General features: G+C 37.3%; 1 protein-coding gene across 16 annotated transcripts in view; it reads right to left on the reverse strand.

The window, feature by feature from the left end:
• Positions 1 to 799: 799 nt before the first annotated feature.
• HNRNPC (heterogeneous nuclear ribonucleoprotein C) overlaps positions 800 to 17,383 on the reverse strand; it is a 38,518-nt gene continuing 21,934 nt past the window's right edge. For 8 of the 16 annotated variants that reach the window (XM_070426084.1, XM_070426021.1, XM_070426066.1 and 5 more), the window contains 7 exons: positions 11,487 to 11,763; positions 6,918 to 7,032; positions 6,281 to 6,328; positions 2,302 to 2,489; positions 1,647 to 1,760; positions 1,263 to 1,444; positions 800 to 1,163 (listed from right to left, as the gene is read on the reverse strand). In XM_070426084.1, the coding sequence (XP_070282185.1) occupies positions 1,080 to 1,163; positions 1,263 to 1,444; positions 1,647 to 1,760; positions 2,302 to 2,489; positions 6,281 to 6,328; positions 6,918 to 7,032; positions 11,487 to 11,727 (972 nt within the window). In that variant the 5' untranslated portion in view covers positions 11,728 to 11,763 and the 3' untranslated portion in view covers positions 800 to 1,079. The remainder of the gene's footprint in view (positions 1,164 to 1,262; positions 1,445 to 1,646; positions 1,761 to 2,301; positions 2,490 to 6,280; positions 6,329 to 6,917; positions 7,033 to 11,486; positions 11,764 to 17,383) is intronic. The other 8 variants (XM_070426157.1, XM_070426148.1, XM_070426138.1 and 5 more) reach the window with 8 other exon arrangements.

The following is a 17,383-nucleotide window of genomic DNA, read 5'->3' on the forward strand; positions in this document are numbered from 1 at the left end:
ACAAAAATGGAAGAAAGTAAGTTTCATTCTCCAGTTATTTCAATTTCCCTAAAATCCTGACATGTTTGAACTTCTTCCTTTAAGGATGTAATAATTTAGCCCACAACAAATATCTCAAAAAGGTCACAAATGGACCACAAAGCATTGGTGAAAAAGCTTCACGTATTTCCCATTTTTTTCCATTAGGGTATAAAAGCAATTTTGAAAACCCTCCATTCCACATCAAAGTTACTTTTCTCCTTAATGTTAACACTCACCCCAATGAAATATAATGAGTAGTGTGTGTTGTTATGCACAATGATTACGATTCAAATAAAAATATATGTGGTACATTCTAGAGGTTTTGTAGAAACCGCTGTGAAACGAAGTATTTGAAATAAATATAAAGTACAAAAATAAAAAAAACCAGGGTTTTTTTTCCTCCAAATTCCTGGTTTAATAAGGACGTGTTTATTTTGAGAAAAAAAGGTCCCAAACATCAGGCTGTTCACAAAAATAACCCACAGTATCAACTTTAGAAAACAAATCTTAAAACTATTACACTAATTATTTACCTAGAGGATGCATTTGACATGCCAACTCTCATTCACAAAAATACATTGTTACATTTGTGTTGAACAGCCCCACATAGCACTCTTATATGGGGTATAAAACACATACCTCTAACTCAAAGCTGCTCTCAGGTGCTACTCAACTAATGCGATTGCCTTTGCAGTTAGGGAAGCAACTACTGAACTCATATATGAATGAAAAGAACTGTACTCCCTGCATAACAAGAGATTATTTTGGAGACAGTTGATAAAAACCATACATCCGTTTTATTGTTAAGTCATAAAGAGGTATCAAAATTAAAAGCAAAAATTACAGGGTTAAGACTTAACTACTAGGAGCATCAAAGGAAGTGAAAATGGGACTAGGCGCAGGGCAATATGAATTAATGAACATGGGAAGGACGAGATGGGGAGAACAGTGAGCATGTGCTGAAGGTACTAGGGAGAGGATCTGGTGAAAATTTTGATCTTAGACAAGCGCCTAGATAAAGAAATAATGGGACAACATTTCTAAACCCCACTATGTGCTTAAGAGTCATCCTCGCCATTGGCGCTGTCTCTGTCATCCTCTCCTTCCTCAGCCTCTTTTTCATCATCCTTGATCAACTCCAGCTGTGAGAAACAGACACAAATAGGATGGAGTTAGAAGCACTCCATGTGTCCCTGATCCCCCCTCCACCACCTTTTTCTTTCCTTTCCCGTGGTTTTCACCTGGTCATCCCCCCGATCTTCATTCTCATCATCATCCAGTAGGTCCCCCTCCTCAGCAGAATCCTCCGCACCCCCCTCGGACTCCATCTTCACATTAGTCTCATCTTTCTTCATGGAGCTGGTGGTCTGCTCCTCTTCTGTCTTATCATTCTTCATCTCTACTGGGGATGAGAAGGACAAGTCTGTCCAGGGATATTAATGTCCATAGGGTGTAAACAATGCCCATTCATCAATACAGATCTGCAGCCTAATTCCCCCCACATAAATGCCCTCCCCAAGTTTCACATTCAATTGCTTTATACGCACTATTTCAACATATATTTTCAATTATCTTAGGTAACTAACCCAAATCTACACCCCCCAAAAAGCAGCAATATCATTTACCTGCTTGTTTGCTCTGTTCCTTTTCAATTTTTTCCAGGCTTTCCAGTAGATAATCCACTTTTTGTTTTATCTGGGTCAATTCCTTCTTAATGGCCTGAAGGTCATCTCCTTTCACTTTTAAAATAAATAAAACCTTAGATGAGAATCGAAATACCAGAAGCTACAAGTTATCAAAAACATTCTTACTATACTATACTATACTATACTATACTATACTATACTATACTATACTATACAATAGCAGCCAACAGGAAATCCCTAGGGAGAAATGGCATTAGTATTAGATCGTCTCAGTAATGGGGACCTTCAATCTTGTAGCTGGTAAAGGAAAACTCCTTTAAGTGCTTACTCCATTACCAGTAGCATTCTGACTTTTGTGGACCTGCTAAGACTTCAATTCCTTTTTAAAGCACTTAATCTGTACAGTTTTACTGACACATATTACACAAATTTAACAGGTGCCTCAACTCCCTAAAGTATTCAAATTACCAGGGTCTTAAGGATAGAAGGCAATCTAGAATTGGTCCCTTAATCATTATATTCTCCTCTTTTATTACATTATGCAAAGGCTTTGTACAAAAACTGAAATTATTAGCAGCATTAATTTCACTATTTCAACACAGAATAAATACCACGAAGCTGCAATAATACATACACTTTGCAGACTTGGAAGAAGATCCTCGTTGTCCACTCTTAGAATTGAAGCCACTTTTGCCCCTTCGTGATGTGTTTCCTGATACACGTTGGCGTTTTGAGGGCACCACAGCCCGAGCAATAGGAGGAGGAGGAGGAACACGTGCTGGGTAACTGTACATCCTATTGGATAAGAAGAAGACAGAATTCCTTCACAACTAAATTAAGTCAGCAAGACCAAACAACTGCAACTTATAAAACAATAAATTATCCCAGCCATTGTAGCTCAGTGTTTGAGCGTTAACCTATGAATCAGAGGTCATAGTTTGATTCCTGGTTCAGGGCACATGCCCAGGTTGTGGGCTCAGTCCCTTTGATCAGGAGGCAGCTGATCAATGATATATATTTAAAATCCTAATAACTATAACATAATCAGGTCCACACAAGAAAGATACAACCAACAGAGGGGATCTAAGCAAATGCAAACTTTCTTATTTAAAATGTCACCTTAGGTGACACATAAAGAGACATCTCTTAGCTTTCCCAAGTAGCCAAGAATCCTCTTGCTCTCTTAATCACATGCTTTTCCAAGCAGGTGTAGCATTGCTCAGGAATATTTTAAAAAATGTAAGAAATGGGAGGGAGGCAAGATAATAGCTTTTGCCCTAGTTGGTTTGGCACAGTGGATTGAGCGGCAGCCTGTGGACTGAAGGGTCCCAGGTTTGATTATGGTCAAGGGCATATACCTTGGTTGCGGGCTCGATTCCCATAGGGGGCGAGCAGGAGGCATCCGATCAATGATTCTCTCTTATCATTGATGTTTTTCTCTCTCTCTGTTCGTTCCTCTCTGAAATCAATAATAATAATAATAAAGATGATAGCTCTTCTAACCCCAATAAAACTGAGTTAATCCAAAATCTAAAACTTTGTGAGCCTAGAACAAAATAAGAGCTCAAGTATTAGCTTAAGGAATATATGGTTAGCTTCTTTCACCCATCTTGCAATTCAATGAAATCTCTCCCCCCACTGTACAAACTTTTTCTTTACCTTTGATCAATACATCTTGCTGGAAAAGATCTGTAGAGTAAGAGATCAACAAAATTGCCTGACCTCCCTTCATGTAACCTTTAATCACATAATCCTAGTCATAAAAGAGAAAATCTCAACTATACTCTATTCTTCTCTTCCACAAAGCATCTACTTGTATAACTCTAACCCAATAAATCTCACCAAGACCTCCAATTTCAACAATTACAATGGTAACTACCTGTACCTTTCCCTGACTCCAATTCCTCTTTTCTAGCCATGGGGCTGTTCCTAAGATTATCTGCATAGAGGATAATAACAAATATTTTAACCTTACAAATAAAGCATATTCAGAACTTCTGAGTGAAAGGTAACACCATTTTCCTGAGTTTTTTCCATTGTTCACTAAGCCTGTTCATTTTCCCATCACAGAACTTAGTACTATACTTGACCAGCTCTTTAGTAGCTATTACTTACTTAGAATGGAAAGGGGAAGACACTACTTTTAACTGTCACATCATATCATCAAGCAATACATTACTAAAGAGTACCTAAAGGTATTATTTTTGCCTCTTTAAAAACGAAGAAGCCAACAGTGTGTTGCCATCAATTTTTAGGACTAAATAGATATTTCTGCAAACACTTAAACTTCTTCACTATTCCTTGCTGTCTGTATCTCTTTTTATTAAGTTTGTGAAATTCCTTACTTAAAACAATTTTTCCAAACATGCCGGATTGTCCCCCAAAAATGTACACACACTTTAACAGCTGATACGTTGATTGATGCTTCTTTAGCGATTTAACCCACTGGAATAATTCAAAGTGTATATACGTTTTGGGGGGACACCCTGTATTTACAGGGTGAGATGATAGGGACGTTCAAAGTTTTGCTGCCTTACCAAGACAACTAAAGTAAAACTTCAGAAGACCATTCTCATAAAGGTAGGGTTACGCTGTCTGAATTTTATACATACAATTTAGAAAAGTTTCTTACCTAGTAAGAGTTCATAATACCCCAGAAATTGTATCCATAAAATGTGTATTAAATTTTTTCTAAAAGGTGTCATGACAGAGAAATAGGGTTAAAGTCACAGAAATAAAATTACTTCCTTGTTCTATGTTATCAATGATTCTCAACCCTCCCTGGACTTTAGAATTCCTTGGGAGCTTTAAAACACACCAATAAAGAGTCTACCTAAACCAGCTGTATAAAAATCACTACAGATATAGTGGGGCATGAGTATTTTTTAAATGTGGCCAAGAGATTCCTATGTGTGGGATGGTAGTGGATAAAGAATAATTGCTTCAGACAAATTCAGTTATTCACAAAATTTCAGGACCTTCAAGTAACTCTATCAGTGACCAAGTTTTCCCAGATCTGTTCTCCCAACTAAGATTGCCATTTTTATATTTTTGAAGTAGAAAAATCATTATTTTTCAAAATGTGTTCAAAGACAAAAATCTGAAGAAATCTCTCAAGACAAATGAAATAATCATTTGATGATGCACGAATGAGACTCAAATCATACAACCTTATAGCATTCAAGGATTTTTATGATGTAGAGCCAAAACAATTTTTCCAGTCTTACTCCTTTGCCTTTTAATAATTCTACCATAGTCTACATGATATTTCTCAAACACAAAGGCAAAACTAACACTTATTTATCAAGTACATGTATGAGTATGGTCAAATACTACCATATAATGCATAACTTAAAAAGTACCAAACCAAATATATCTAATTTTTCCTTAACACATTAAGCGCCAAGCCTGTTTTGTCTTCCTTTCGGTTTAGTGCGTGATATCCAATTTCACCGATATGCTCGTGGCTGACGGAAAGTATAATGTCAGTCACCGGTGACTGACATGGTGCTTAACGTGTTAATAATTCATGAAATTAACTGAATGCCAATATAATACCAATACTTTCTGCATATCATGCCACTCCCCAATAATTAATTCCTATTATCAGCTGGATGTAGAAGAGGGCATAGAGGAGATAAATGGTGATGGAAAAAATAGAACAAAATAAAATTAAAAATAAAAGCCACCCATAACCTATCCCTACCCATACCATCTTTCAATTTTATTTCTTAGGAATCTCCAACAATACTAATGCTGTTCTAAAAGCACAAGCAGAAATCATTATTCCAACCTCCTTATCTTTCATTCATTCATTGATTTCAGAGAGAGGACGAGAGAGGGAGAGAAACATCAATACTGAGAGATAATCATTGATTGGCAGCCTCCACTGGGGATCCAGCCTGCAGCCCAGGCATGTACCCTGACTGGGAATCGAACAATGACCTCCTGGTTCATGGTTTGACGCTCAACACTGAGCAACAATGGCCGGGCCAACCCCCTTACCTATTAGAACTGTATCACCATGATTCCTAATCTATAATATAAATCTTAACACTCTAACATTAACTCCCAAAGCAATCTGTATTGTTAATTCATTACATATACTGATTATAGCCTATTTTGTATTGGTTGATTTGCTTAAAGTTCACTATACAATATTTAAGGTTAGAAATCATTTTTTAAATTTTACTGTAACCCCATACAATGCAAAGCCAAGTGGCAAGTATGCCATAGGGAAATAATGAAGAAACATGTAACTGCTATTTAAGCATCATTTCATCATTAGGTAAGTCAGTAAATCCTTTTATTTGGCATACAAATTAAAACAAAAAGAAAACTGACATGTTTCAAGAAAAACCTTAGTCCAGAAAATATTGGACATGTCCCAATATGCCCTAAAGATATATAAGCTGATTCTTTGAAATCTATAGAAATGTCACCTTACTAGTCTACCTCAATTTGCAGAAAAGCATTTTTCATTTTTTTTTTTTCGCAGAAAGAAGAGACTTTGTTTGAAAATATGTTTATGTTGTTCGTTACTACAAAATAGAAAAAACAAAATGATTCTCACTAGGTGCTTTTTATCAAGATAGACAAAACACTTAACATACCTGTCATAATAATCCCGTTGAAAGTCATAGTCCAAATCAAAAGAGGAGCTGAAAAATAAATACCAAAGAGCATTAATTTGAAGCCATTGATGTCAATTCACAACAGCAGATGGGGAAAAAACCCCAAAGCCCATGGTAAACCAACCACAACAAATAGATCAACAGATTAGCATGGAACAACTCCCAATCATCATTCAATTAACATCACTAAATTCTAAGCACCTTAGGCCACTGAACATGCAGTGGACAAATTCAAATTCAGGTGAAAGTTCTGCTGAAATTTCAACACACTACATAATAGCCAAAATAAGAACACTGAAAATTACAATAGTAAACTAAACATTCTTAGGCCATCTTCCCTTTCTTACTCCTCAGCTCCTGAGAAGCTCAACTCCTCTTGAAGAATTTTATAATTTATGCTAAACACCAAAGTACTCTTTAATAGCCAAAATCTCAGGGAATTCTAATAATTTTCTGGGAAATGAGTGAAAAGGAAGTATATTAACAAAAAATTAATAAAGCATTACTTTGACACAGATAAAACATACTACAGTTAGCCCTCCCATATCCAGCAAAACAGATAGAGAATATGCCCACTGATGGACACAATGGAGTTATAAATAATAAAGTTCCGGACCTGAGTAGAGGGGACGGAGAAGGGTGTTCTGGTACTGACCCGTACATCTCCGCTGCAGATCGTTTCACACCTGCTTTTCCTCGGTTCACTTTTGGCTCTGCAGCCAGATTAATATCTGAAAAAACAAAAACAAAAATTTTAGTGACAACACTGTTGGGATTTTAAAAATGTCCGTAAGTCATATAAATCCACAAAGATCTAACACTGTAACTCATCTTTCCTTGTGATATAAACACTCAAGAATTTTTATAAGGCTGAAACTTTTAATCTTCCATTCCTTCTGTACCAAAAAAGTTTTCATTATTTATAACACGTTAAGTTTGTCTTTGGTACCTTCCACACTCAGCTTCTACTTCAATGAAACGCTTACCATTCAAAACACCCATTTTTTTCACTTAGTTACTATCACAGAAAAAAAGTATCAGTGACTAATAGTTGCCTTTCCAGAAATGATTCTGTGCATTTTAAATTAAACAACTATATTAGAAATAAATGACCTCAGAGATTTTATGGCAGTTCATGAATTAATATATTTGAAGTATGGTACCCTTAAATTTCCCCAAATGCAAATGTTTATTCTGCTTGCAAGTAGAACCAACTCTAAAGTTGCATAAAAAAATGCTTAAGAAGTACTTTGCAGAAATGCTTAACAACCTTTACATGCACATACATAAACATACACTAAGAAAAGGGAAATAAGGAGCAAAGGAAGAAAAACCCTAATATATATATGCCTAATATGCAAAGTGTCCTGTCTGGAAGTTCGATTGCTCGCTATAATGTGCAATAACTACCAGGGGGCAGCACGGCACAAAGGAAGGCCCCGCAGGCAGCCACTAGGGACCCTACCCGTGCACGAATTTCAAGCACTGGGCCTCTAGTTTCCATATAAAATGTAAATATTTAAAACACCCATTCGCCGAAACCGGTTTGGCTCAGTGGATAGAGCATCGGCCTGCGGCCTGAAAGGTCCCAGGTTCGATTCCGGTCAAGGGCATGTACCTGGGTTGCGGGCACATCCCCAGTGGGAGATGTGCAGGAGGCAGTTGGCCAATGTTTCTCTCTCATCAATGTTTCTAACTCTCTATCTCTCTCCCTTCCTCTCTGTAAAAAATCAATAAAAATATATTTTAAAAAATAAATAAATAAAAATAAAACACCCATTCTAGCAGCCAACTACTTACCCTGTCCATCCACTGCCTACCAAACAAGAGTTCACGTGCTCCTCATTAACAAGAGGTCATTGTAGCCCTAACTGGTTTGGCTCAGTGGATAGAGCATCGGCCTGCGGACTGAAGAGTCCCAGGTTCGATTCTGGTCAAGGGCATGTACCTTGGTTGCAGGCACATCCCCCCAGTAGGAGGTGTGCAGGAGGCAACTGATCGATGTTTCTCTCTCATTGATGTTTCTAACTCTCTATCTCTCTCCCTTCCTCTCTGTAAAAAAAATCAATAAAATATATTTTTTTAAAAAAGAGGCCATTGTAGCTCTTTTAAAACTCAGGTCATCAAATAACCAATTAAAAAACAGACATTTAATACACTGTCTTTTTGCTAAATAGACAATTCATGAATAATCTTCAGTTCTTGGTCCACTAAATTCATTTCCAATTTTTAATATCTAATGTTTATAAAAGCCTTGTCCTTTTACAGTTTTGACTATAGACATTTATAACATTAAAGATAGGAGTTAAATTTTTTAAAAATGTATATTCTATTGATTTTGAGAGTGAGAGAAAGGGAAAGTAGGAGAGAAAAACATGTATGAGAGAGAAACATCGATGACAAAGAAACATGGATTTGCTGCACCCTTCATGGCCCCTATTGGGGATTGAGCCCGTAACTCAGGCATGTCCACTGACCTGGAATCCAACCAGGGACCTTTTGGTTCATTGGATAATGCTCAACTAACTGAGCCACACTGGCCAGGGCAAGATAGAATTACATTTCTTAAAAAGCAATTGTGCCCTAGAAATTTTGGCTCAGTGAACTGAGTGTCAGCCTATGGACTGTAGGGTCCCAGGTTCGATTTTCTGGTCAAGGGCAAGGGCACATGCCTGGATTGAAGGCTTGATCCCCAGAAGGGGGTGTGCAGGAGGCAGCCAATCAATGATTCGCATCATTGATTGATGTTTCTATCTCTCTCCCTTTCTCCCTGAAATCAATAAAAATATTTTTAAAAGCAATCTTTAAATGTAAAAAAAATGAAACGAAAGAACTAAACTTTATCAAAGTTGATTAGACAACTTTATAGATTTCATGTGATTCCAAACTATAGTACTGAATCAATATTCAATAGACTATATATTAATAAAATTGCATTTCATAATATTAATTTTAGTAAAAATACAAGTATGGTTATTTTAAAACTGTAGCACAAAGCACATATAAAATTGTGTTTTTTCTATTCTTAAAAAGCGTATGTTCCTCCTAATCTACCCATTGAATCTAGTCAGAAGCAATTAAAATTCATAACACTAACTCTTGATATACAGACAGTGGTTTCTAAATAATTCTCGTTAAAAGCAGCCAAGGCTCCTGGGCAAAAGGGCAAATTCCAAGTTTATGTCAAGCTATATACCAGATGACCTGGAATATCTTCTGGTGCCAGAAAATGAGGCAACAACACATTATTCCATTAGGAAGGTCACAATGACATAGGGACCAACTTGAAGGTGATCCACTAGGCTAAAAGAAATTATTTTGAGTTCTAAAGAATGATTTGTGGCTCTAACCAGCTAGCTCAGGTGGTTAGAGTGCGTCCCAATAAGCCAAGTTTGTGGATTCAATTCTCGGTCAAAGCACATACAAGAATCAACAAAGCAATGTTTCTCTCTCTCTCTTTTCTCTCCCTTCCTCTCTCTAAAAATCAGTTTTAAAAATTGCAACGGACTAAAAACACAGCTATTTAAATATATGAATTCAAAATAATAGTAAACAAAAGCAATGGCTATATTTAAAGGTTGCTAGAGGATCAATTACACCAAAATTTGAAAAGATTTATTCTGCCTTTCCAATGTGAACAGTATTTCAGAAAAATCAACTATTAACAAGAAGTTGTTGTTTAGAAAAATTCCAGTTAATAAGTGCAGAAGGAATTAGAAAACCCACTCTTTTGAACCTCTAATAAATTACCTAAAAATATCATCACCATAAGGTGAAAAACCAATGGGGAACTTTATCACAGATAGGTCAGGATGTAAAACTTGAAGCCACAAATTTTCTTAATATCACCAAAAATGGACAACTGTGGTAGGCCATCAGATGTGATACACTATAAAGCAACCAATGAATGTATAAATAAATGAAACAACAAAATCGATTATTCTCTCTCTCCTCTAAAATCAATACAACTCAAATTTTTAAAAAGAAATGTATTATGTCTGAAATCAGATGTTTTATAAGTATGCATATGCAATGGATTTCAAAGACTTGGGATGAAAAGAGGATATAAAATACACCAAATCTTATTTTTAAATGATTATATATCAAAATGACAATATTTTGGGTATACTAAGTAAAATTAAAGTCACCCTTTTGTTACTTCTTTTAATACAGTTATTTACAAATTTAAAAATCACATACATGGCCGAAACCGGTTTGGCTCAGTGGATAGAGCGTCGGCCTGCGGACTGAAAGGTCCCAGGTTCGATTCCCGTCAAGGGCATGTACCTGGGTTGCAGGCACATCCCCAGTGGGAGATGTGCAGTAGGCAGCTGATCGATGTTTCTCTCTCATCGATGTTTCTAACTATCTCTCTCCCTTCCTCTCTGTAAAAAATCAATAAAATATATATTTAAAAAAATAAAAATCACATACATGGCTTTTACATTCTATTTCTATTGAACCAGCACTGCTCCAGATCATAGGGGTAGAAAAAAATTAATGATAAGGAATCAATCAGTTCAGAGTGTAGGAAAATACTAAAGGCTTCAACAAACTGAACGTCATAAAATTTTTAAATGTGAAAGGTACGGAAGAATTAACACGTTTAAAGCGTCTCTAGCTAACATGCTGGAGTTCTACGCTTTCATGAATTTTCTCAATTTATCTAAATCCTCTTGACATCCTCAAATACTAATACCTCAGGTAAGAATAAGTAATAAACCGAAATACCATTATCTCCATTTGAAGAGATGAGAAAATTTAGGGCTCAGCCAAGCTAAGTAAGCTGCCTAACACAGTGTAAAGCCCCAATGCAGAGCCAAGTAATCTGATTCTGCAGCCCATGAGTGACTAATCTATACTGTATTCCACCAATCCACTGTGAGCAGTACCCAAGCCATTTATTACCTTATGAAATATCATTCCTATCTCCTGTACCTTACCCAAGACTACCAACTGAGGGTTATCTAGTCTCAACTACTAATGGCATAATAAAAGTCTGTATTTAGCCTAATATATCTATAAACCTAAGATTTTTATTATGCCGATGAAGTCAATTATCAAACCCAGAAAATCTCAGACTATTAAAATGATAAAGAACAAAAAAACAAAAAAACACTAACAGAAAAATTCTCATATCTGAATTACATAATCAATGAAAAAATTAATTCAACTCGTATCTTACCTAAAACCTGGCCAGCGATCATTCTGCCATCTTCTCCTGCCACCGCAGCCCGGGCATTTCTCTCATTAACATATTGAACAAAGGCAAAGCCCTTATGAACAGAGCAACCCACAATTTTGCCATACTTTGAGAAGATAGCCTCCACATCAGATTTCTTCACCACAAGAGTATTGAGATTCCCAATGAATACACGGGAGTTCATGGAGCGAGGATCCGTCTTGTTGGTAACATTGCTGGCCATTGTCTTTGATGATTAAGGTTACTCACAAAGCCAAAACTAGAAGAAAAAAAAATGCAATTCAGGTGAAAAGATGCTAAAAACAAAGTATTCCTTGATAAAACTTCATCTACTCTTATTTTAAACCACTGTGACTACCTAGAGTACTAGTCAACCTCCACGGATCTCACAACAGCAAGTCTATTACTCTTCAGAGATTAGAGGCCAAGAAGATATCCTTATAGAAATTCAACTTCCCCTTCTCTAGTGTATTCCAGATTATTTTTTCCCCTCCACAGACAACTGGCAACACAATCTTCCTCAACATTTAATTCCAAGTGGCCCCCGTTATAAAGTCCTCATGCAAATTAGAAACCCCTAAGTCATCTACTACAAATCTCGACTCATTTTTCACCTTCTCAGTCATGCTAACCTAGCCATTGCTTGCCATCTACCATATTCTTGCACATTGCTTTTATTAAAACGAGTCACTCACTCTCTCAAAGATATAAAAAAGCCCTCGAGCCCTAGCCAGTATGGCTCAAGTGGATGGAGTGTCAGCCTGCGGACTAAAGGGTCCCAGGTATGACTCCAGTCAAGGACACATGCCCAGGATATAGGCTTGATCCCCAGTAGGGGCTGTGCAGGAGTCAGCCGATCAATGATTCTCATCACTGAGGTTTCTATTTCTCTCCCTTCCTCTCTGAAATCAATTAAAAAAAATTTTTTTTAAATACAAAATAGGGCAATAGCTGATTTGGCTCAGTGAATAGAGCATCAGCCTACAGAGGAAAGGGTCCCAGGTTCAATTCCAGACAAGGGCACATGCCTGGGTTGCAGGCTCAATCCCCAGTAGGGGTTGTACAGGAGCCAGCTGATCAATGATTTTCATCACTGATGTTTCTCTCTCCCCTCACCCTTCCTCTCTGAAAGCAATAAAAACTTATTTTTTTAAAAAAAGAAAATAGGGATTTGCTTGGGAGGACCCTGGAAATTCTGCCCATAAACCACTCTTTAGCTAGATTAATGTGGACAATTGACAACCTGCCCTTCAAGTATAATTAACCTTATTATACAAAGGCAATAAACAGAAACAATTCATTCACTCTGGAAATACCTATTTCTAGGCACCTCAACTGACTTACAATATACCAGATACCTTAAGTATAATATCTTTTTATAGAATTCGATGGCTCTTTTATTTCCTTATGTGACAACCTACCAAATATAGTTGGGACATTTAATACTATTAGATGGTGATGATAAACTGGGTGAAATCAAAAGACCATGACAGGAACTAAGGCTTCCTCAGACTATTTCAAAACTATCTTTATGTATGTTAGATTCAATCTTAATGTTTGGCATTCTTTTAGCTTTCGTATCAGTCTGCTGCCAGTTGCCATTCCAACCACCAGTTATGATGGACCCACTTTCGATTTAGAGCAGTGGTTCTCAACCTTCCTAATGCCGCAACCCTTTAATACAGTTCATGTTGTGGTGATCCCCAATTTCATTGTTACAAATTGAACATAATTAAAGCATAGTGCTTAATCACAAAAACAATATGTAATTATGTATGTGGCTTCCATTGGTCTTAAGCGACCTCTGTGAAAGGGTCGTTCGACCCCCAAAGGGGTCGAGACCCACAGGTTGAGAACCGCTGATTTAGAGTAACACTGTAAAGATTAATTTAAAGATACCAGTGTCTAATGATATTTTTCCAATACTCAAGAGAAACATGACAAACTAATTCTCATGGATTTATGTTAGAATGTCTTATTATATACACACATTTAATAAAGCAGGTTATAACATTTATACATCATCACCACAATTCTGACCCATAAAATACCTAGTCATTTCACAAGCAGTACTGATTTTAAAGATGTAACAACTGCCCTAGCAGGTTTGGCTCAATGGACAGAGCGTTGGTCTGCGGACTGAAGGGTCCTGGTTTCAATTCTCATCAAGGGCACATGCCCGGGTTGCAGGCTCGATCCCCAGTGGGTGGGCAGGCAGAAGGCAGCCGATCAATGGTTCTCTCTCATCATTGATGTTTCTCTCTCTCTCCCTTCCTCTCTGAAACCAATAAACATATATATACATACATCCTCTATCATAAAGAGGTAGTATGCAAATTAACCCTCACAAGATGGCTGCCTATGAGCAGGCCAGCAGGGGGGCTTAGTGAGGGACAACCAAATGACTGAACAACAGGCTGTGTGGGTGAACAACAGGCTGCGTGGGGTGACCAGGCTGGCAGGGGGGTTAGTGAGAGAAGACCAAATGAATGAACAGCAGGTTGGGTGGGGCGACCAGGCCAGTGGTGGGAGGGCGGGCAGTAAGAAGCAACCAGGCCAGTGGGGGGCAGGAGGCAGTTAGGGACGACCAGGCTGGTGAGGGTGGGGGTGGGGTGAGGGGACAGTTGGGGGTGACCAGGCCAGCAGGGTGGGGGCAGTTCGGGGCAACCAGACCAGGAGAGGGGGCAATTAGGGGCAACCAGGCACGCAGGTGAGCGACTAGGAGCCATCGGTCCGGGATTGTGAGAGGGATGTCCGACTGCCAATCAGGCCTAAACCAGCAGTCAGACATCCCCCAAGGGGTCCCGGACTAGAGAGTATGCAGACTGGGCTGAGGGACCCCCCCGCCCCGCCATCCCGGTGCACAAATTTCATGCACGTGCCTTTAGTATATATATAAAAGGATGTAACAACTGCTTTACCCTTCTAGCATTTCTGAAATTCAGGACACAATCTATTTCATTTTGGTTTATAAATTATATTCTTATATAAACAGTAGTTCTTAACCATTTTTTTTCTAGACTAAACAATTTACCTAACAATAGCCACTGAGAATCACCCATAGCCTTACAAATCTAAGTGTGAAGGCCAGAAATCTTTAGAACAACAATAAGAATAAACATAAACCCAGCCCTGACCAGTTTGGCTCACTCAGTGTTCAACTTGCGCCCCTAAGGGTTTTGAGTTAGATTCCTAGTTAAGGGCACATAACCGAGTTTGCAGATTTAGTCCCTGGTCCGGTTGGGAGGCAATTCTCTTTCTCTACCCGCCCGCCTCCAATGGAAAAAATAATCCTCGGGGGAGGCTTAACAAAAACAAAAACAAAAAACCTACTAAAGAGAAAAGGATGGTTCTACATGCCAGCAGCATACTGAACATGAGCTGAAAACACCAAAAAGACATTAGATTTATGTCCCTTTTACATGTGCTCCTTTGAATCACAGAACAGAAATGGATTTAAATGACTATTTCCTCAATTTTTACAAGGATGCTACATATAGAACAGAATGCATCACATATAAAAAATGAGTTAGGGCAATGATTTTTCAACATATTTTATATCTCATGGCACACATAATTATTAAATTTTGCAGCACATCAAGAAATACCAAAAAAATGTGTAATTTTGATTCAGTCACATTGGATGGCTGTTGTATTGGCTGTTACTGTATTTTTTACTTGGGAGCCTCAGGAAAAAAGAGGTCAGTAACCCTGACTAAATAGTCAGGTATTACATGTTTTAAAAATTCTTGTGACACACTAGTGTCCTGTGGCAAGTGGCTGCCTTATGGTTTAATTCTCTCAATGAATCCTATTTGAAAAGACTGGTAGAAAGACATCCAAGAATATAAATAAAAAAGGTACTAACAGTGATTGTCATCTCTGAATTTTAGGACAGGATTTTATTTCCCATTTTCTTTCATATAAAAATGTTAATGAAAAAATAATACAATGATTTCAGTTTCAAAGCTGTGCTAAGGTCACCTGATTAGCTTTCAATGTGGTCTCCTGGTTCATATAGGTTGACGCTCAATCACTGAGCAACACTGGCCAGGACATATAGCCCTTTTCTCTTTAAGTTCACATTAAATGTCAAGAAAATTCTGCAGAGAATAAGTACATAGGAAGGTAAAAAAAAAAAAACAGATTGAGCTATCTGACAATTATAAGGAAACACAGGGTTCAAATGGTCCAGAAATACAGGTTATAAAGGTTCTGGAATTTGCTGGGAGCTGAGCCAAATCAATTTATAATTGGAATCAAGGCTTCAGCTCCCTTGCCTTTATGTAATGGCCACTAGAACTCCATCTTTCGTGGAAAAGATAGAACGGATGATACGTAACAAAACAGTGCCAGTCAGACTGTGTTCAGTATCATATCTGGGAATATTTACTGCAAAACACAGGGGGTAGAGGGGATAAGTAAACAAGCCACAAGATGTTTCTAATGGGCATTTCAACCAGTTCTCTACCTGTGCATTCTATTCACATAGATTAATCACATAATATGTTGGTACAAGAAAGAAATGAAATATGGCACCAACTATGGCTTATTAGATGTCATCATACTAACTAGAAAACAAAAAAAATAACTTACCTCAGAGTAGGACATTCAGAACCCTACCTTATAATTTTCTATATTACTATCCCCTAAAACCTAGACTCTACATTTAATTCAAATTAGATTCAACTGTCATACCTAATATGCTCTTTCCTACTTTTCTTTGAAGAATTTTAAAGACAAAGTGTCACTAGATGGCAGCAATGAGTTGGCAATTTTTTTAAAAAGATGACTAAATCTTGAGTCTAAGGATTTTCTATTTTATAGTGTCATACAATTTCTTGTCAACAGTTTTTCAGTAACTTCTGAGTATTATAATTTCTCTGTCTAATGAAAGCATCATCAGTCTCAGTTGTTTTCCTTTAACACACTTAAGAGCTCCTATTTTGCCCACTTCAATCCCTTTTAATGCCCTTCCCCACACTACTTTCATATTACTCAACCTGGCCTACCTTTCCTCGCTCCCTTGTATCTTTATTACATTCATCAACTATTTTTTTATTTTTCTCAGTTTATTTCAAGAAAAACAATTTTAAATATAATAATATAACATGCAATAAACCTTATTATTTCAAGAAAAATGATCTTAAATGTTACATGCAATAAACACCAATTACTCAAGAAAAATGATCTTACATATATTATATGCAATAAACATTAATATTTCAAGAATAAAAGGGTTTTAAGTATAATAATATTACCAAAACTGTACTAACATAGTATGATATCACAAAGGATGTAGGAAACATTAAAAATTCATCAATTAGCCGAAACTGGTTTGGCTCGGTGGATAGAGCGTCGGCCTGCGGACTGAAGGGTCCCAGGTTCGATTCCGGTCAAGGGCATGTACGTTGGTTGCGGGCACACCCCCAGTAGGGGATGTGCAGGAGGCAGCTGGTCGATGTTTCTCTCTCAATGACGTTTCTAACTCTCTATCCCTCTCTCTTCCTCTCTGTAAAAAATCAATAAAATATATAAAAATAAAAATAAAAATAAAAATTCATCAACTATTTCTTTCTGGCTCCTTCGGAGGGGAACAATGAACTCCCTATGTGTCTACAAAAAGAACATAGTGCTTTAAATTCGTTCCATTCCCAAAGCTTATTAGTCATCAAAGCAGAGACATAATTCCCCAAAAACAAAAATAAAAACCAGACATGATCTCAAGGTAGACTATCATGAAAAGCCCACTAGCATGAGAAAATAGCACATGGTAATATTTATAGGGCATTTTCAGGCCAAGAAAAAACAAAGTTTGCCACTTTTAGATAAATTATGCTAACTGTTAATTCTAAGAATTAAAACTAAAAAATACACAA

The sequence above is a fragment of the Myotis yumanensis genome, unplaced genomic scaffold (assembly GCF_028538775.1).
Source record: "Myotis yumanensis isolate MYYU_CA2020_CCGP unplaced genomic scaffold, mMyoYum1.0.hap1 SCAF_1, whole genome shotgun sequence".
Lineage (NCBI taxonomy): Eukaryota > Metazoa > Chordata > Mammalia > Chiroptera > Vespertilionidae > Myotis > Myotis yumanensis.